This window comes from Amblyraja radiata, chromosome 27 (assembly GCF_010909765.2).
Source record: "Amblyraja radiata isolate CabotCenter1 chromosome 27, sAmbRad1.1.pri, whole genome shotgun sequence".
Lineage (NCBI taxonomy): Eukaryota > Metazoa > Chordata > Chondrichthyes > Rajiformes > Rajidae > Amblyraja > Amblyraja radiata.
In genome coordinates, this window is record NC_045982.1 from 10,224,269 (window position 1) to 10,246,003 (window position 21,735).

The 21,735-nt window shown below is 39.7% G+C and overlaps 1 protein-coding gene across 3 annotated transcripts in view; it reads right to left on the bottom strand.

The window, feature by feature from the left end:
- rps6ka1 (ribosomal protein S6 kinase A1) overlaps positions 1-21,735 on the bottom strand; it is a 97,384-nt gene that overhangs the window by 42,197 nt on the left and 33,452 nt on the right. Inside the window, exons 1-2 of one of the 3 annotated variants that reach the window (XM_033045077.1) lie at positions 7,921-7,977; positions 6,056-6,109 (exon numbers count right to left, since the gene is read on the bottom strand). The exons of 1 other annotated variant lie outside the window; for it this stretch is intronic. In XM_033045077.1, the coding sequence (XP_032900968.1) occupies positions 6,056-6,109; positions 7,921-7,962 (96 nt within the window). In that variant the 5' untranslated portion in view covers positions 7,963-7,977. Of the gene's footprint in view, positions 1-6,055; positions 6,110-7,920; positions 7,978-21,735 lie in introns of those variants that run through there. One more of the 3 variants, XM_033045074.1, reaches the window with a different exon arrangement.

A 21,735-nucleotide genomic window follows, 5' to 3' on the forward strand; every position in this document is an offset into this window, starting at 1 on the left:
CATACAACACCCTAAAAGCAAAACATGAACATTTCTTTAACCTCCACTGTGTCCAGCCTACCCACTTCCTCACTCATTGGTTCCCCCTAACAGTTTGTTGGGGACATGTCAATTAAAATATTTTAGGCAAATATTAAATTTCTTTCTAAAATTGTCTAATTGACAATGCAGAAAAACACTTCCTGTAGCTCAATACCAACATATTTAAAACAAGATTTTTCTTTCCTACTCATCTCAACAGTGAAAAGGGTAACACTACACAGGGTAATGCTCCAAACAAAATGAGTAAATTACACATCTGAAACTGTTTTAATAGAGAATTTTTAATTTTCATTATTTCCTGACTTTTACTAATGGCAATTGGTCAATCTTGCTGTTAGCAGCAAATCTTAAAACCTATAGCTTGCACAAACCACACCCCAATTTCCACAATTTATTCTAATTTAAGCATCAGCTGCAATTTTCAAACCAATATGATTAATAGTACAATGCTACATTCAACACGTGATTTGTAAAAAACAAGAAACAAAAAATAAAAAAATGTATAAAAGGTGAAATTGTGTCAAAATGTAGAACATTGATCAGAATAGCACAGAAACAGGCCCTTCTGTTCATGATGTCTGTGCCGAACATGATGACAAATTAAACTAATATTTTCTTGTCGTTCACATTCCATACTGCTCCATATTCATGTGCCTATCTAAATGTCTCTTAAAACACCATCATATCTGCCTCCACCACCACCTCCATCCCTGGCATCACGTTCCAGGAACCTAACAATACCTGTAAAAGACTTGCCCTGCACATCTCCTTAAAACTTTCCCTCTCTCACCTTAAAGCTATGCTGTACAATATTTGAAATTTCCATCCTAGGATAAATGCTCTGATTGTCGACCCTACACAAGCCATTTCTACGCTATAAAGTTCTGTCTGATCTTCCCTCAGCACAGAGTAAACAATCTATGTTGCGTTAAGGGCCTGTCCCACTTGGTCGTCATTCGCGCGCCATCTACGCGACCTACTAGCTTGTGGGTAGTGCGGGACGGGCGCATGGAGTGGTGTGGAGGAGTGTGGAGTGGCGTGGAGGAGTGTGGACTTCGTCCTGCACTAAATCTTCGCGCGCCACCGGCCTGTCGCGTAACTGATGGCCAAAGTGGGACAAGCCCAAGACCCTGGCGCAGCGCAACGTCTCACCTCCAACAGGATCAGAAGCAGGCAAACGATCGCCGAGCTTGGCCTGGGGCTCACGGCCATTGCGGATCTGGATCCGCCCCCACTCCTACTCCCAGAGCGGAGTCAAGACGATTGGAGATAGACACAAAATGCTGAAGTAACTCAGCGGGACCGGCAGCATCACTGGAGAGAAGCAATGGGTAACGTTTCGGGTTGAGACCCTTCTTCAGACTGAAGAAGAGTCTCTTTCCGAAACATCATCCATTCCTTCTCTCCAGAGATGCTGCCGGTCCCACGTCTATCTTCAAATGACGTCACACGTTCCAGGAGGCTGTGCGAATGCATGATGATGCACGCGACCGTCACGCGTCAGTCACTACCGGCCTGTCGCGTAAATGACGGCCCAAGTGGGACAGGCCCTTTAAGTTTTTTGTTTTTTTTTTAAACGTAGTATTTGCTACAGAATGAAAATAATTTAGAAAAAAGATTGAAGCTGTCATAAAGTCAGACAGTCAGAGTTATAGAGCACAGAAACAGGCCCTTCCGCTCACCCTATCAATGCCGATCATCTTGCCGATTCATACTAATCCCACTTGCCTGCATTAATCACTTATACCTCTGTGCTCTGGTGACTCATGTAACTGTCCAGATGACTCCTAAATATTGGTGTTTTGCCTCCATCACCACTTCAGGCAGCTCATTCCAGATACCAAACACTGAAATATGTACTCCTCGGGCCCCCTGTAAATCTCCTTCCTCTCATCTCAAACATAAACCCTCTAACTTTAGACACGAGAAGCAGATTCTATCCTTGTATTTCAAGAAGTCCAATCCAGGAAATATGCTTGTGGGACAATTTTGGTCCCCTCCGAGATTAATCATATTATTCCTGTAATGTGACTGTCAGCATTGCACACAATACCCCATGTGCGGCCTAACCAACATTTTGTACAACTGTAACAAGATAAACTTTCTTTTGTACACACTGCTTTCAGATGATGCAGGCAAGCATACCATACACCTTCTTCATCAAGTTGTCTACCAGTATTACCACTCTCAAGATGCTACAGAACCCTCCATAATGTTTGAGACAAAGACCCACCATTTATTTAGTTACTCCACAATTTGAGATTTGCAATTGAAAAATAAATCACATGTGGTTAAAGTGCACATTGTCCATGACACTGGTATCGTGCACATTACCAGTTGCCGGGTGTATTCTCTGGTGATGCTCTGTCAGGCCTGTATTGCAGCCATCTTTAGCTTATGCTCGTTTTGGGGGCTAGTCCCCTTCAGTTTTCTCTTCAGCATATAAAAGGCATGCTCAATTGGGTTCAGATCGGGTGATTGACTTGGCCACTCAAGAATTTACACTTTTTTAGCATTGGAAAACTCCATTGTTGCTTTAGCAGTATGTTTGGGATCATTATCTTGTTGCAGAATGAACTGCCCATTCAATGAGTTTTGAGGCATTTGTTTGAACCTGAGCAGATAAGATGTGCCTAAACACTTCAGAATTCATTATGTTACTACCATCAGCAGTTGGATCATCAATGAGCCAGTACCTTCAGCAGCCATACATGCACACGCCGTAACACCCCCACCACCGTGTTTCACAGATGAGGTGGTACGCTTTAGATCTTGGGCATTTCCTGCTCTCCTCTACACTTTGCTCTTGCCATCACTCTGATTGATATAAGTTAAGCTTCGTCTCATCTGTCCACAAGACCTTTTTCCAGAAATGTGATTGCTCTTTAAGTACATCTTGGCAAATTGTAACCCGGCCATCCTATTTAAGTGGCTAACCAGTGGTTTGCATCTTGCCGTATGGCCTCTGTATTTCTGTTCATGAAGTCTTCTGCAGACAGTCGTCATTGACAAATCCACACCCGATTCCTGTAGAGTGTTTCTGATCTGTCAGAAAGGTGTTTTGGGGTTTTCTTTTATTATAGATAGAATTTTTCTGTCATCAGCTGTGGATGACTTCCTTGGCCTGCCAGTCCCTTTGCAATTAGTAAGCTCACCAGTGCTCTCTTTCTTCTTAATGATGTTCCAAACAGTTGATTTTGGGAAGCCTAAGGTTTGGCTGATGTCTCTAACATTTGTATTCTTGTTTCTCAGTCTCATAATGGCGTCTTTGACTTTCATTGGCACAACTTTGGTCCTATGTGGATATACAGCAATAAAAGTTTCCAAAGGTGAGAGAAAGACTGGAGGAAAGACGAGGTGCTGAGAGCTCTCTTATACCTGCATTAAGGAGGCAATTAAACACACCTGAGCAATTACAAACACCTGTGAAGCCATATGTTCTAAACATTATGGTGCCCTGAGATGGAGGGGAGGGGGGGGGGGGGGAGACAGACATGCCATTATGTATAAACAGCTGTAAATAAATGGGTCTTTGTCCCAAATGTTATGGAGGGCACTGTATGTACTTGTACCCCAAGGTCTCTCTGTTCTCCAATACATCCTGGTTTAAATTCCAGTTGCAATCCCCTGACCACTTCCCATTTGATCTAGATCCTACAGTAACCTTATGACAACCACCTTCACTGTGCACTCTACCATCGGTTTTGGTGTCTTCTGTGTACCTACTAACCATGCCACCTTAAAGCTCATCCAACTCATAAATATTTAAATGAGATACAAAAGATGTAGTATTAACCCCTGTGGTCAACTGGTCAGAGGCCTCCACAAGATCTTGTCAAAGGTCTTGATGAAGTCCTTATAGATGTCTATCACTCTGTCTCATCAATCCACTTAGTCACCTCTTCAAAAGGCTCAGATGTGAGATACATGATTTCCATGCACCAATCCCAAACCAGTCCATGCCTTTCCAAATGCAAATAAACCCCGTTTTTCATAATCTCTTTTCTACCGCTGATGTAAACCTCACCAGCCTGTGGTTTCCTGGCTTCCCTTCATTAGGTATCCTACAGTCTTCAGGAAACCTCAATAGCAGTTAATGAAGATGGAATAATCTCTGCCAGGGATGCTGCAAACTTCCCTTACTTCTCACAATATTCTAGGATATACCTGGTCAACGTGAGGGAATTCATCCAACCTTTTACATTTCATGACCACCAGCGCCTTTTCTTTCATAATATTAATGTTTCAGGATGTCACCAGTCCCTTCCTGAACTCACTAACTTCCATGATCTTATTCATGGTAAATACAAACTAGAAATAATAATTTAAGTCTTCACCCATTTTTTGTGGTTCCACACATAAATATTTCTGTTCCGTAAGGACGTTCTCTCCCAAGCTACCATGTTGAGTCTCAACATAGTTAAAGAATCTTTCAGGATTCTCCTTTATCTTGGTTGCCAGAGATCTCAATTTTCTTCTTATGTGTACTCCTACATCCCCAATGCTCCTCAAAAGACTCATTTGATCCCGGCTGCCTATACCAGACATATGCCTTCTCCTTTTTCCTGAAAGATCCACAATATCCTTCTTCGGAGGTTCCCTAACCTTATAATTCTTGTCCTTCATTCTGACAAGAACATGCTGGCCTTGAACTCCTCCCATCTCACTTTTAAAAACCTCCCGCTTGCCAGATGTTGCTTTACCTGCAAACAGCCACTCTTAATCAACTTTTGAGAGTTCTTGTCTGATGCCATCGAAACTAAACTTACTCCAATTTAGAACTTTAACTCAAGGACCAGTCCTATCTTTTTCAATGACTACCTCAAAAACAAACATTCCAAAAGTGCTTCCCCACTGACATACTAACCACTTGTCCAGCCTCATTTCCTAAGAGAGGTCATATACAGCCCTCTCTCTTGTAGATCCATCTACATATTGCATCAGAAAACCTTTGTGGACACACTTAAATTCTAATCCGTGAGCACAAGGTCAGTGCCAGTCAATACGTGGAAAGATTGTTAGTGAAAAATGCATGCCTCTATTTTATGTGATCATCAACTTTCATAGAGAAACACCTGTTAATCTTTCCACTTGCCTTCAATAATACATAATTGCTTCTAGGAAAGTCTACCTTCTCCAAATTGTCCAATTTAAATTCAGCCATTTTACTCCTTTCAATTCATTTCACTTCTCCAACCATTAGTCAGCCTTTTGTCTTGGTTCCTTTTTTGACAATGTCAAGTCAACATAAGTGGAAGTGAGTACTAGTCAACTCCTTTCTGGTAATTCTACCTGTTGCAAGACCTTTCCTGTATTTTACAAATTCATGAGATGCAGTGCAAGCAATGTACTTCTCTAGCTGATCACAGAAATGTTTAGCAAATAATTCTACCCCATGAAACTAAAGAATATCAAACAAATTGTAATTATAAGCTATATCATTACATTAATCAGGCTAAAATGACAGAAACCAATTCTCGTTGGTTAAAATTAACAGCAAACAACAACATTCAGGGTGATTTTGGATGTCAAAACTTAACTAACATTCCAATAAGATAATAGTATGCGGGAGAAGTGTGCAGATGAAGTTCATGAAAAATCAAGATCTATTCTCCTGAATTAAGACCTTTCACATGATCTGTCTTGCAAATAAATCTTGCCACGTCAGCTTTCATTTTTAGACATACCCTTGGTGTGTTGATCATAGAGATCCAGTTGTGAACAGCATTGCCTTCAAAAGCAGCCAAATTACAAAACGAACCATGCAGATTTAGAGAAAAGTGTTCTAAATACATCCCATGGTATTGTTCATTAGGACAAAAATATTACACTATGATATATACCAAATAAAATTTTAAAGGTGAATAAAAATTAGGACCAGACATAGGGACATTAAGAAAATAAGTCTATGCCATAATGTTCTATTCAGAATAATCAATGCACAATCTGTCAAGCAAGGCAATGCATTTTGGTAACATTGGAAGTATGTGTATGACATGTGTCTTCATCTTACCTTGCAACTTAAAGAGGCAAAGTCCTTTTCTATCCATGTGATTTCTGACTTTTCCTAGATTAGAGATTGCAAAATAAAACACATGGTATTTAGATTAATTGGCTACTCTAAATCACCCTTTTGAATAGGCTAAAAGCAAAATAAAAATCAAAGGAGTCGATGGGCATAGGTCAGAGAGACCAGGACACAAGGGTATAGGATAATAATGAAATTGAGAACGGGACGAAAGGGATAGCTCTCCTGGAAGGCAGCAATGATCCAATGGGTCAAATAGCTGCCTCTTGTTTTGTTGGAAATGGAAGACAACATATTTGCAAGGCATATTTTTTGTTGACACCCATCTTGGAGTAATGATAGTTCAGCTGTATTGTTTTGTCAATTCCACCCGCTTCTCCCTTTCCTCATGGACAGTAACAGAATCTTGCTTGATGCACCAAACTATGCAAATGTTACTTCAAGCACATGGAGCATAACATGATAATTATCAAACAGCATGCCACAAAATTAAGGGAACCATTGGAAGCATTATCTCCTTTTTCTTGTAAAATAAATGCTGACCAGCTACCGTATAAATTGAGATGTGGAAACATGGAACTGCTGGTTTACACAAAAAGACACAAGGTGCTGGAGTAATTTACCAGGTCACACAGCATATCTGGAGAACATGGATATGTGATGTTCTGGTTCAGGTTTGAAGAAGGATCCCAACCTGAAACATTACCTCTAGAGTTGCTGCCCGACCCGCTGATTTACTCCAAAATTTTGTGTCCTTTTATATCAATTGTTTTGATCTTTAGGAATGAAGCTCTAACACAGAATGTGCTTTGATGTAATCTGTAAATTATGGAGGCAATTACAGCTAAAGCAGGTTGTCAGGTATTTTTAATCCACAATCACTTTTGTTGGAAGCAGAATTTGTGGTGCCCTATGGAAGCATGGACATCAATTGCTGTCCATTACTTGCACTACAAGGCAATTCTACATGAATGAGCACAAGATGTTTGGGCAGATTCTCAAATTAACTGCATCTGCCTATTATTAAGGCCCATCTTGGTTATGATGGTTTTGCTGTATTGTTCCCCGACAACTCCACATGCTTCTCCCTTTGCTTGCAGATCATCTCAACATGATAATCAGAATATTACAGGTGTCACTAATCCACCTAAATCCATCCAGGACTACCAAAGGTAACTGCAACCCCAACTAAGAGAGCCATGGAGCTACTATACAGCATGAAAATAGGTCCCTCGGGGGTGTCTTTGAAGATCCATAATTACACTTGCCTCTACCACTTCCTCTACCAGTTCATTCTATGCGTGCACAATACCCGCACCATTATGTGTATAAAAAGTTAGCCCTCAGGCTCCATCTAAAGCCTTCCCCTCCTAACATAAACCTACGCCCGTTAGTTCTGGACACTCTACCCTGGAAAAAGGACTATAACTAGTTACCTTACCTACTTCCCAGCACAGTTCAGCTTATGATACAAGCTGGAGATGAAGCTTAGCATTTGGATATATACAAGTTTGGGCTAACTCTGGGCAAGGCTTTTATCATTCAGGAAGACTACAAAAAACATTTTAAAAGTGCCTGTATGTGACTGGTGGATGATTTGGACCGGACAGGATGCATCAACTAAAAAGACGTTAGTTATTAAGACCACCTACTTTTTCCAGCTTCTCGTAACTCCATTCATAGAATAGTGAAATGAAACTATGTAAAGTCACTTCCAGCAAACAGCAAACTTCTATCCCAGATGAGAAAAGTCTTCCACGAAGCAACAAAACAAAACCTACAACGGCAACGGAAATAACCACTCCAAATAGAAGCCCAAATTCTTAACAAAATCAAGAATAAAGACTTACTTCTTGTAACCTGGATTTAATGCCGAACAGTGTCTTCAGCATACTGTTTCAGTACTTAGTAACAGCCATTCATGCCGCAATGTAACCACATTAGAACTGTACAAGTTATATTTCAGTTTTTACTCATGGTCTTGTGCAATTTCCTTTCGAAAAACCACAATGGTCACTCATTGTGCATCACAAAGCGCCCAATACTGATACCAAATTGTAATTCCTCCAATGAAATTGTTCCTGAAGCTGCCTATATAAGCTCAACCTTTGCCTTTCCGTATAAAAAATATCACCACCAATTATAAACCCAGTGCTTTTTTAGTAGACATAAAGTGACTGTATGGATATACATCTTTGCTGTGTCTGTCTATGGTAGTTTGTCGTCCAATAAGTTGCTTAAGCAGTTTTAAGACACTAACTGCCTAATTTAATTAATAATTTATTTTTTCTTTTCACTATATTAACATTTTGAAAATTTAGTTTGACTTTGACTGCAAGTGCACATATACTGTCAACAAAAATAGCACTGATTAAACTCCCACTATGGAACCTGAAGTTATCCAGTTAAGACTAATTTTAATAAAATCTGTTCCTATTTCAATGAACGAGCAGTGAGGAAAAAATATTTTTACAATAATCATTTTAATGTGGCTGAAGCAAAGTTTTGCACAGCTGCAACCTTTATACTCAATGGCGCAGACCAGTAAAGACAAGTATGCTACAAACCAGTTTTACCTTCCTATCTAATAGTGTTGTGCTCTTATGGAAACTGCATTTTATTCCTTCCACTGTCCGCGTGCGCTCCTCTTCACTGAGTTCCTTCGAATGCAATCACATTGGCCCTTTTGCCTCTACATGTTCCACAATCCTCAGACCCAAAATATCCCACATTCCAAATCAACACATCTTGAGAGAGCAAAGTAGGAATAAACCAGTTCATCGGGCAAGTCAGTTGCTAATCAGAGGTAAGAGAATAGATATCGTGGGCCAACAAAATAAACAACTAATGAAGATAAACTTCTTCACTGAACATGACCACAGTCTAGCACACACTACATGAAAGAATGGCATGATCAGATGCTAGAAAACGTATGAAAGTTAGTGGACAAATGAAGGAGAACTAATTTGCAGAATTATGGAATAAAGTCTAGGAATGTTGCTAAATTGAATGAACTTTCCAAACAGCTGGCACAGCCATGGTAGGCAAAGTAGCCATTTTCTGTGCTACTAAAGCATGGTTTGATCAATTAACATTTAAGACAATGTATCGTTGAACCATTAGCATAAATAGCTGTATATTTAGTATGGTTGTTCAGGAGTGAAGTTTTATTCCAGTATTTGTGAACAATTCCAAACTCTGTCATGGAAAGATATTACCAGATAAGACTAAAAAAGATTCAATGATGTGCACAAAGATCCACTGAAAAAGCGCACCATTTTCAGAGGGCCTCTGGCCGACAACCACTCAAAGATGGCCATGAAACTTTTGAGGTTCTGTGTCAGAAGCAGAAAGAACTCGTGCAAATGGTGAGAGGAACAGACAAGCTATCCTCCAGCCCAACACCCTGCCTCCCAACTCCATCAGCCTCCTCCATCTCAATCAGTGGATGTCTGTACTTCCTATATTTCCTCATAAGCAACCTCAGAACCCACAAAACTGGAATGGAACTAAATGTCCTCAATCAAGACAGACTGCTTAAGATACGTAGCTCAAGACCAACACGTTTTCATTTCAAAATGTTGTGCCATCTATAGGCTCGACAGCAATCGCCATCAGCAACATGTAAGAATAAAAACTGCAGTGCTATTAGGATTTCACAACAGGAAGTCAGAAGAAAATAAGTCACCAAGAGAACAGTGAAGCAAAAATACTAAAGAGAAGTGGGGAGGTAAAAAGCAGAAACATCAAGGTTTCATGGTCAGTATACCAATTAAGGAACAGTGAAACCATACAGCCATACTAAAAACAAGCAACAAGACACACAACTACATAAATTTAACATAAATATCCACCACAGCGGATTCCCCATGTTCCTCACTATGATGGAAGGCAATAAAGCCCAAACTTCTTCCTCTTTTATTCTTCTGCTGTCGGGGCAATCGAAGCTCCCACGTCCGGCGGTCGAAGCTTCCGCACCAGAGCGATCGAAGCTCCCTCGTCGGGGCAATCGAAGCTCCCACGGTTTGGAGTTCCCGAAGTCGGTCTCTAACCAGAGACTGCGAGTTCTGCGATGTTAAAGTCCCGCAGACTCCCGCGGTGGAGCTCTCAAAGTCGGTCTTCAGTAAAGGCCGCCAACTCCTCGATGTTACGCCGCAGTGTGGACGGAGATATGATATGGAGAAAAAAAAGGAAAAAAAAGAAAAAAAGGAAAAAAATGGCAGCTTCGTCAAGGTAAGAGATTCAAAAGTTTCCCAAAACTCCCCCCCCCCCCACATAAAACAAGCTAAAGAACACTAAAAACATTTAACATATACAAACAAACCACAAAAGAAGGGAGAGTCAGACTGTTGGCGAGGCAGCCATTGCTGGCGCCACCCATGCCATGAAATTATTTTAACTTTAATTACACTGTGAACTGACGCTTTGTTCTACTTAAATTGACTGGTTTGTTCCTAATGATTCTTCCATCAAATGTGATAAGAAGAGGCACAGTAGAGTGGGAAGGAAAGGATATGAAATCGAGTAATACCATATCTCGCAATTTAGGTCTGACTGTAATCTGGTGGTCATCAACCCTGATCTATTCACAGTAAATAGTTTCACTGGTCTGGGCATACAATTGCCCCAATCAATCTCATCCTTTATGCACCTTTCCCCCTAATTCGTGGTTGATTTCTTTTGGTCGTTTAGTTCAAGGGTTAATTAGTTTTCATTTATGTTGCCAAAATCTATTAACTAAAACCTTCAGCTAAAGATCCATCAGTTTTAATTACATCAAACTCTGTTGAAACTTGTCCAAATGTTGCATTCTTGCACAATTTCCATGTCCGCTCTTAGCATTCTTCCTGTTTTTGTTCTTCTGTTAAAAATGTAAAGGAAGGCACAATGAGAAAAAGCTGGAGGGGAGGGGTGGGAAAGCTGGATGAAGTAAGATTATGGCAGTGGGGCAGAAAGAATAAAGGAAAACGGGGAGGATAGAGAGTGAGGCTATGGGTGGGGCGCCTTGGGGAAGGCCAGGGCAGTACAAAAAAATCAGAATGCTCCAAGGGTAAAAGGTATATGACAATGTTTCAATGCATCAGAACAGAGGTAGGGTCTGTGACGTGTAAACATCAAATGACAGAGGAACCTGAAAATCATTGATATCATTAAAGTAAAACCAAGAAAAAAGTAATCAAAATCAGGCAAATCTTTTTATTTAATGAACAGTGGACCATTATTGCTGCAGACCATCAGTAAAGGTCTTTTAACATTCCGAAGATTCTTGAGCAATACCAGATTAGAAAACAGCAAGGATAGTGTCAATCAGCCAGCAAGGATAGATAGGGAAAAAAAAGGTCAATATAAATCCATTAAGGGGCTGTCTCACTTGGAGATTTTTTCGGCGACTGCCAGCGTTATCAGTGTCGCCAAGGGAAGAGGATAGATTGCCTGAATTTAGCAGCACATGAGAGGTGTGGGGCTGAAAGCTGGAACCACATGAATGAGGGGAGTAGGGATGAGGGTTTAATGACAGGAGGAACCAGGTGGAGGGGGGAAGGGGGGGGGGGGGGGGGAGGAGAGTGAGAGAAGGGATGGAAAGGGAAAGATAACGAAGGGGGAAAAAACCTAGGTGATCAAGTGGGGAGAACACTGGGTTGTGGGTAATCTGAAATTCTGCATAGCACTAGTTTGTAAACTACCTAAACGGAATATGAGATGTTGTACTTCCAATTTACATTTGGCCTCACCATTGTAATTTTTTGGTATGGTCATCTCATTACTTTTTGGGAGATGCACCTTTGCCTGAAAATAAACAGCAGGATAAACTTTGTTTTTATTAAGCGATAGGGGCAGGAGGTTTCAAATTTGAATGCATCGCAATATTTCTCTTCTCCATTATTTAAATTGCATACAAGTACAGAGCACAATTCTTTCTTTCCATGTGCTTTTAAAGAGTACTTTTCAACCACTGCAAAAGAGGTGATTACAACACTCCCACGCAAATGCATTACTTGATTGTCGTGCTCAAAAACAGTTATTTCAAGTGCCAATTCAGGTGCTGAAATCAATCATAATGACTCGAGCATCATTATTCATTCAATTTAGGCTTTTGAGAAATGAAGTCACAAAAGCATTTAAATGGTGGAAATGATTCAGTAGACAACAGCCTAGTAACAGCATTCATTGCTAACCTTCAACAAAGATACTCAAAGTGCCAGCATTCTCAATTACATGAATCTCTCCTTTGTGGTTATTGATTATTAGTACATGTTAATTCAATAGAATTTCAGGCAACCAATGTCATTATGTTGACTGGTCAGCAAAGGCAATGAAATCACACAGACAGCAAACCAGCAAGGATACGGCACAAGTAATGCCAATGATGAAAACTGAAATATTATAGAGCGCATAAAATTAAGGTTGGATTAATGGGAAACGGGATTATTGATAAATAGATAATTACGCAGCTATGAGTTTGTGCATTAGATATGATGGATTTCAAAAACAGAGTAAAATAATTAGCAATGGCCAATGACAAACATTTCAAGAAATATTTCAAACCTGTCAAGAAATAATCCAAAATTCTCTATTAAAATATAAAATTTTGTTGAGAAAAGCGACGCATTGTTTGCTAACAAAGATTGATAATCTGAAAACCTTTCGGAAGCAGAAATGAATGAGTGGAAAACTGATAGAGAGAGAAGATAATTTATAAGAGAGCAACACGAAAAGGATTTTAAGAGTCTTCAAAAAAAAAACTAAGCATAAGCACCATTGAGACAAAGTCATGAGAGATTTGAATGGGGAAGCTGATAAAAACATTGACTAGAAACTCAGTGGGTGCAGCAGCATCTATGGAGCGAAGGAAAGAGGCAATGTTTCGGGCCGAAACCCTTCTTCAGACACTAAGCTTTTCGGGCCGCAAAAGATGCCTATTTCCTTTGCTCCATAGATGCTGCTGCACCCGCTGACTTTCTCCAGCAATTTTATCTACCTTCGATTTTTCAGCATCTGCAGTTCCTTCTTGAACAAAAACATTGACTACATTTTTCTGTGACGTGTAAACATCAAATGACAGAGGAACCTGAAAATCATTGATATCATTAAAGTAAAACCAAGAAAAAAGTAATCAAAATCAGGCAAATCTTTTTATTTAATGAACAGTGGCCCATTATTGCTGCAGACCATCAGTAAAGGTCTTTTAACATTCCCAAGATTCTTGAGCAATACCAGATTAGAAAATAGCAAGGATAGTGTCAATCAGCCAGCAAGGATAGATAGGGAAAAAAAAGGTCAATATAAATCCATTAAGGGGCTGTTTCACTTGGAGATTTTTTCGGCGACTGCCAGCGTTATCAGTGTCGCCAAAAGATTTTGAACATTTCAAAATCCAGCAGCGACCAAAAAAATGTTGCAACACTTGAAAAAACACTGCGTGTCATACGTCATCACGCCGCGTCATACCGCAAATTTTTTGGTGACCTGATACGTCAGTCAATGATGCCGGCAGTCGCCGGGTGGGACAGGCCCTTTCATCTTCATCTTGTTGTTGGCAAAATGCTGGAATCCGTCATTTAGCAGATAGAAAAAATGTAAGCAGACTTTGTCAACAGTTATTTGGTTGATAAATCTAATCTAGATTTTGGGAAATAAAATCATAGGAAATAAAGGAAATTGGCTTACCTCCAGCACTGAAAGCGTGTTAATTGTTGCATAGGGCATCCCTAAAAATGAAGTGCCAATCTGGCAAAGCTGCAGCTTGCAAAAAAACACAGCTGAGCAATCCTAAAGCCAATGCTTCAAATTAAAGTACTGTATTGTTATCACATTTAATTGTGTATGGTGGCAGACAAAAAGCTTCACGAGAAGGAGCAAAATAAATTTCCACCTCAACTGCAGTGGGGTGCAGTTCTTAAATGCTGAAGACATGGTTGAGATATTGCATACATCTTCAGCCAGAAATGCCCCATCTCAACTTCTCATTTGAGCTCCCAATCATCGTAGAAGCTTCAGTAAATTTGATTCAATCGATATGACATATCAGCATAAAACACTGGTTTTCGCAATTTTTATGGAAACAGACAACATTTTACCTTTCCTGTCTACTTATCTGATACCCTTTCATCTCCTTTTCACCTCTTGCCACTTCACCCATCTGCCAATTACCAGCACCCCCCCTCACCCATTTCCATCTGTAACTTATCACACTTTATCGGGTCCCACCTCTTTTGCAGCTTTCTCCCCACTACTGCAATCAGTCTAAAGAAGGGAACCGATCCGAAACGTCGCCTGCTCATTCCCGGGGAAGACCACAGTCTAGAGTACTTCCTCTGCTGTACATTGGGGGCAGTGTCTGGTGGAGATGCCCCTCAAACGAGGGAGGGGATATCACCCCAAGGGGCCACAAGTGGCAAGGGTGCCTGGTACAATATTCTTTGAACACTACCAAATACAACGCTAATGAATTTATGTACAGCTGCTGAGAATGTCGGAAGAGTTTTTGCACAGTTATTATTTAGTATGCATTTTTTATTCTGAATGAAGTTTATTTTTGGAAATAAAGGTCTGCCCATTCACTCCCCAGATGCTGCCTGTTCTGAGTTCTTTCAGCCCTTAATGTCTTGTTCAAATGTTTTGCAACATTGAAGTCTTCTGCTCCAGAACTTAGGTACTACTTCAACTTCTCCCCAACAAGATTAAAAACAGGCTAACAGGACAAAACAAAACCCAATCCAGTCAATTATTGTCCCATAGCTTATTTTTGAAATGCAGCATGGAAACAGGCCCTTCGGCCCACCGAATTCACGCCGACCAACGATCACCGGTATACTATTCTATCCTACATATTAGGGACAATTTACAGAAGCCAATTAACCTATAAATCTGCACTTCTTTGAAATGTGGGAAGAAATGGAGCCCTGGAGAAATTCCACGCTGCCACAGGAAGAACGTACAAACTCCATAAGATAGAAAAGTAGACAGGATCAAACCTGTTTGTCTGGCTCCGTAAGGCGGCAACACTATCACTTCGCCGCCCTTCAATCCTGAACAAAACATTGGAAGGTATGACCGGCAGTTATATCAAACTGCTTTATGCACCATTAACTTGTTTTAGCCTTAAACTCCAGTTTGGGTTTTGTCAGATCCATTCATTCCTGTACCTCAGTACAGCCTTAGTCCACATTTAGGAAAAGAAAACTAAATTTCAGAAGCATGCCAAAAGTGAACACCTTTGATATCAAGGTAGCATTTAACTGTGCGGATCAGAAAGCTCTGATATAACTGCTCAAAGAGAATGAAGGGGAAATTACCCCCATTTGTTGGAATTATGCTTTGTACAATATTTGTAGTTGTTGCAGGGCAAACATCACAACTTGAGGATATTACTCAAAAATCGCAATCCGCATGGTCAGATACAACCTTTCTTTGACTGATATGATGTGTGATTTAGATTTAAATGTAGGGAGCACAATTTAAAAATTCAGATGATACAAAAATTGGCAGTGTGATTGACAGTGATGAAGAAAGTCTTGTATTATAGGCAAGATAGAAGGTAACTGGTCGACTGGATAAAATCGTGGCAAATGGAAATCAGTCTTGTGAGAAGTAATGCATCTGGGAGATGAAAGAAGGGAACAATGGAATGAGAGGTCTGAAGCAACATAAAGACATTAAAATGTACATCCATTCAGCCAGGCAAAGATTTTTAAAAAAACCAGCTTAATCAATTGGTTGTATATCATGCAAGATATTTATCTTTGATAGATGAGGCATAGAATATCTGAGCAGGGTTAGCCAGAATTTGAAAAATGGTACCAATGCATAGACTGGGGTTGTTTTCCCTGGAACAGAGAAGTTGAATAAAAGTTAATTGATGTAAATTGAAGTAAAATTATGAGAGTAAAGACGGAGTTTATAAAAAAGTTATAACAAGGAACTGCAGCTGCTGATTTATACAAAGTGCTAGACTAATGCAACGACATCTTTGCAGAAAATGAATAGGCGATGTTTTGGGCGAGAACTTTGTCAGACTGATTGCAGGAAGAGCAGGAATATAATAATAATTAATGAAAACAATAGTAAAAAATAAATAAAAATGACTTATTTCCCCTCAACATAGGGATCAAAAACCAGGGATTGTTGACTTTTAAACCAACTAATAGGACAATTAGACAGATGAGAATGAAAACATCCGGATGGAAGTAGGAGTCAGATCTCGTGGCCTCAAAAGGAAGCAGAGGCAGACACCCTATTCACATTTCACAGGTATCTGAAGAATAGTGAACTGTAAAGCTCCAGAGCTGTTGCTGGAAGGTGGAGCAAGACTGGGTCATACTTTCATGACCATCAAATAAAATGGGTTCAAATCTGCCTTAGCAATACATTTTCTGTAATACTACTACATGGAAAATAAAGATACAAGAACAGTAAACAAATATACGGGCAGGTGGTATGTTGAGCTTTACTGGAAATCCAAAGGATTTCATGAAACCTTATTTGGAGTATTGTGCAGAGTCTTGTTCTGTCCCTAAAGGAAGATATGCTACACTTGCCTTGGAATCACTACAACATTGATTCTCTCGGTTAATGCCAAGGATGAGAGGCAGCCCAATAAGGAAAGATTAACTAAATTTGACCACCACCCAAAGTTTAAAACAATGTTAGATTTGCAGTGTAGATTGCTGGCAGTAAAATCTGGAAAGACAATCAAGACTTAGAACAGTCTTGCGTATAGATAAGGGATCAACCTCTGAGGAAAGAGGCAAGACATTTATTTTAAGCTATTAATTTAAATTATTTGTAGATCCCCACCACATGACTGCTATAGTTGAGTCATTCAAGAAAGGATCAATAGATTTTTGGACCTTAATGGAATCAGGTTAAATGGTGATCGCATTGGACTGGAAACAGGATCATTCCTGATCTTAAGAAATGGAAACATGAATTCAGGATTAAATGGCCTGCACATTTCATGTTAGAAAATAGAAACTTAACTATCACACTTTAAGCAATGAAAATAGAACTTACCAAAATTATAATCAACAAATCAATCTTTTATGAACCTTACAAGTAATGCAAGCCTAAAATGTCATTAAAAATTTACAGCTAATAAATCAATGCAACATGGTTTCAGCGCGAGTAGAAAATACCTTGACACATTTGTCAGATCATTCATTTACTTTGATTCACTGCAGAAGCCAACAAAACGGCACAGCACGTGAAACAGCAGGAAATTGCTAATAGTAACTTCGGAATTCCTTGATGCAACAACAAACATTAATAGTTTCCACTGTCATTTCAATTTCCATGACAGGAATAGGCAACTCAAGCGAAAAAACCAGCAACAAAAAGGCTGTTCAAAAATAATGCAATTATTTTGCATCAGAGCTTTTAAAATATAAAGCTAGGTGGCAGTGTGTGCTGTTGAAGAACAAGCATATGGGTTTTGGGGGATAGAGAAAGGCTGAGTGAAGATGCAAGGACACAATAGGTGGAAAACAGAGTTCAATCTGTGGTGTGAGTGCTGGATACTAATTTAATGGCGAGAGATTAATGAACTGTTGCTGCTCAGAGGCATGCAGGATGTCCCGGCACAATCAATGCTTGTACGCCAAAAATCAGGAAAGAAAACATTATAATGCCTTTTATTGCACCAAGAATTTAGCACAGTGTAGAAACAGCTTACTCCAACTCCATGTGGTCACTGTGTGGCTATAATGTGGAATAGTGTGTTCACATCTACTATCACTGCAGGATAAACTCTAAAACACTAACACAATCTGCACTTAGGAGGCTTCTGGACAAAATATTATTTCTATTAATAGCTCTTAACTTTTTAAATTAATTCTTTCATTGAAGAGGTTACACAGTGTGATAATAAATGTGGTGGCAAATCAGATACTGGTGATGGGGAAGTGGGAACTGGGGCCCTAGTTTGTCAAAGAGAGAGCTGCAAACATTACTTGGTGAACCAGATACCAAATCATCAGGATTTCCGAACAGTGGACTATCAGACTTTCACTGTACTTGCAATGAGGGACGCAGTGAAGGTTTACTAGATTGATTCCTGGGACGGAAAGTTAGTGATATGAGAGTTGGGCCTGTATTCTCCTGAATTTAGAATGATCACTCATTTCAAAGTACAAAATTCTCACTGGTTTGACCAGGTGTACTGTTCCCTGGTTAGGCTGTGAGGAACCAACGGTTACAATCTCCGAAAGTTTAGTGTCCATTCAGGAAAGTGATGAAGATCAATTTAAATACTCAGATGAAAGTGAATCTACCCTCCATTCATAAAAAAAAAAAAGGAGGGCCTGACATGGCCAATACAACATGGCTAATTACCACTAATTCAATCTATGCTCCAAGTAATGGAAAGCAACATCAGCAGCACTTACTCACAATAAACCTATCCACCAATGCCCAGTATGGGTTTTAACAGGACTCCTTAGCTTCATATCTCAAAGTCTTGTAAAAGCAAGACCAAAGAGCTGAGTTCCAGAGATCAGGATAGTGACTATCCTTGATATCAAAGTAGCCATCTAACTGCATGATGTCCTGGTAAAATTAAAGTGGATGGGCAGAAAGAGAAAATGCTTCAATGATTGGTATTGTATCGCACACAAGAGAAGATGATTGAAGTATTGGGATTCAATTTTCTCAGCCCCAGGATATCACCGTAAGTGTTCCTCAGGGCTGTTTCATCAATGGCTTTCCTTCCAGCACACGTTCAGAAGTGGAGATGTCCACTGATAATTACACTGTCCAATTCCATTTCCAGCTCGTCAGTAAATGAAACAATCCATGGCTCCATCCAGCATGACCCAGACAGCATTCAGGCATGTGCTGAAATACAGCGAGTAGACCGCACAAGTGCCACGTAAGGACAATCTCCAATAAAAGTGAATCACCTTACCTGCCCTTGATAAACATGCACCCATCCATCAATATTCTGGGAATCACCATGGGCCTGAAACTCAACTGGACCTAAAGAAATCATCACAAAAATGACACGGCACATAAATGCAGCTCGGATTCACCTCCTGACTCCAGAAAACCTTTCCATCATCTACAATGCAATGGTTAAGACTGTGATGGAAAACTCTCCACATATCTGAATGGGTGCAATTCCAATAATTCTCAAATGGGACACCATCGGGACACAGCATCCCAGTTTACTACACCTTATCAATTAACCTAGATATCCATTTACTCCACCAGTGGAATATATAGGTGGCAGTGTCTAACATAAAAACTGATCCAATCCAATTGTAATCTCAACTTTGTATTCCACCATCAAAGGGATTTTTCAGTGACATTGCCTCAAAATGGGAACCCAGCATCTTGAAGAGCCTCATTGTCCTGTCCATGCTCTCATTTCACTCCTGCCATCGGGAAAACGGTGTCTGAAAACAGGGATCCCAGATCCAGGAACAGCTTGTCCCCAACAACCATCAGGTTCTTAAACACTACAAATACCACCAAACCAGGAAATATTTTGGTTGCGCTAGAGACTTTGGGCTTTGGTTTTGCACTGATAATTTTGTTGAATATTTATTGTGTTATCTATGAGTACCATGTTTACAGACCTGTAATGCTGTTTTGACAATTAAACATTCTTCATTTATATCCAATGCAACCTTTCACTCTTACTTATCTACTTACTACCTCCACCTTAAAATATTCAGGCTTTATCATGCTTTGAATATGAGAGTTCCATTGGAAGATTCAGCTTTTATCATGCTATGAATAAGAGGGTTCTAAAGACTCAGAAAATAATTCACCTTGCATCTGTCCAAAGTGGATAACATTTTTAAAAGCAGTGAGACACTAGATTTTCAAAAACATAATTTCCACACTCATACCATCAGAACCTTAGGATCTTACAGAACAGAGAGTAAAGGTGAAAATATTTACGATGTCAGGCAGCAATTGCGGGGAGATCAATATCAGATCGGGTGAATTATATTATTTATAGATTGACTTCTGTAACAATTATTATAAATGCTTCAGCCTTATTTTTAGTATTCACCTGCTGGGCCTTGCTGGTTTTTTTAATAAAGTGTTCTCCCGTTAGCTTAGCTATTCATTATCATTCATTGTTCCTTGTAGCAGGACTGCAGATCCAGTGATTGTGGGATGACTTGGCACGACCCATTGCAGACTGTTTAGCACATATACAGTCCTCTGTTGCTCCTACACCAATGTGACAAATTATTTTCAGACACACCTCGTGCTGCTCCCAACATACTCTTCTGCACTTGTCAACCAAATTATTGCCCTCACCAGCAGAAATGGTTAATCCCTATCTTGAATGGAACAGGAGAGCAAGTCTGTGCCAGACCCTGAGGTTAGAGTGTGATGATGAACGTTTCTGCTGCCATAAATAGTCCACAGAGCCTCAAGAATGTTTCAAGCTGCTCAATCCCTTATGTCACTCCCATTCAACAGGAGTACAGCAAAAACGCAATGGAGAAACTCCTTACTGTGAAGGTGGGAACTTTGTGGCCACAAGGGCTGCAATGGTAATGCTGGCATGGACACATGCATCTGCACTGGGTTTAACTGGAATGTACTACCATCTCCAGTTGATTTACACTGTTGGTGGGACAGGATGCACCAGAGTTTGTGTTGTAGAAGTTTTGTACTTTGTCTCTAGAATATGATTTATTTTTGTATGACTTCCCATCTTTGTATGACTTCCACCTCTGTTCCAAAGAAAGCAATTGCAGCCTATCAAATCATTCCTTTGGCTACATTTTTCAGACAATATTAATCGCTTCTGAAGCCTCCCACTGCTTTCAGATCTTCCCTATAATGTGGCGACAAGATCTCTGCCACAACAAGTGTCATGTTTATCTGCAGGGTAACCCGACTTATTTTGAAATCTTAACTATTAAAAGAAAATATCCCTTTATCGACCCATCTTACTACATTTACAAATCAGTTGACATTCACTCCAAGGTCCCTCTGTTTCATGATCTCAGTATTATGTAATTCAGCATGTATTGCCATCCTATCATGTCCTCAAATGCACATCATTCTGTAACAGAACATTTGTCAGTGTAAACAGTGTACATTTTCTTATTTCATTGACAGAAATTGTGTGCCAAATGTGAAATGTCATACAAGATGTCATTAGATGTCATATCCCTATTCAGAATTTGCTGTGAACAGCTAGATTTAACACATTGAAGCACTTTGGCCTCTATGACCAGTGGAATGCCACAGGGACCAGTGCTGAATCCACTCTCGTTTGTTATATTTGGATGGCAATACTAACATTGTTAATACATTTGCAGATTGCATCAAAATTGGTGTAGTGTGCAGTGAGGAAGGATATTTAAATTTGCAAAACAATCTAGATCAGTTGAGAAGGTGGGCTATACTCAGATTATTCAAAATGGAGGTAAGCAAATCACAGAAACCAGATGTGGTACATTTCTGATCCTGATGGAAGTCTGGAAGGAAATAATTGAAGTGCTGAAAATAATTTTCTAAGATTCTATGCATAGAAAAATAACAGATAGTGACAAATGTGAACCCCGCTCTATTGGATAAAAATAGAAAATGCTTAACATTACCAATTTCACAGCATAGCACATCATTAACATTTCCTGGCCTTTCTTTACAAGAGCCTCGGTTTTTAAGTATAACAGTTTTAAAATTATGAAAATGTT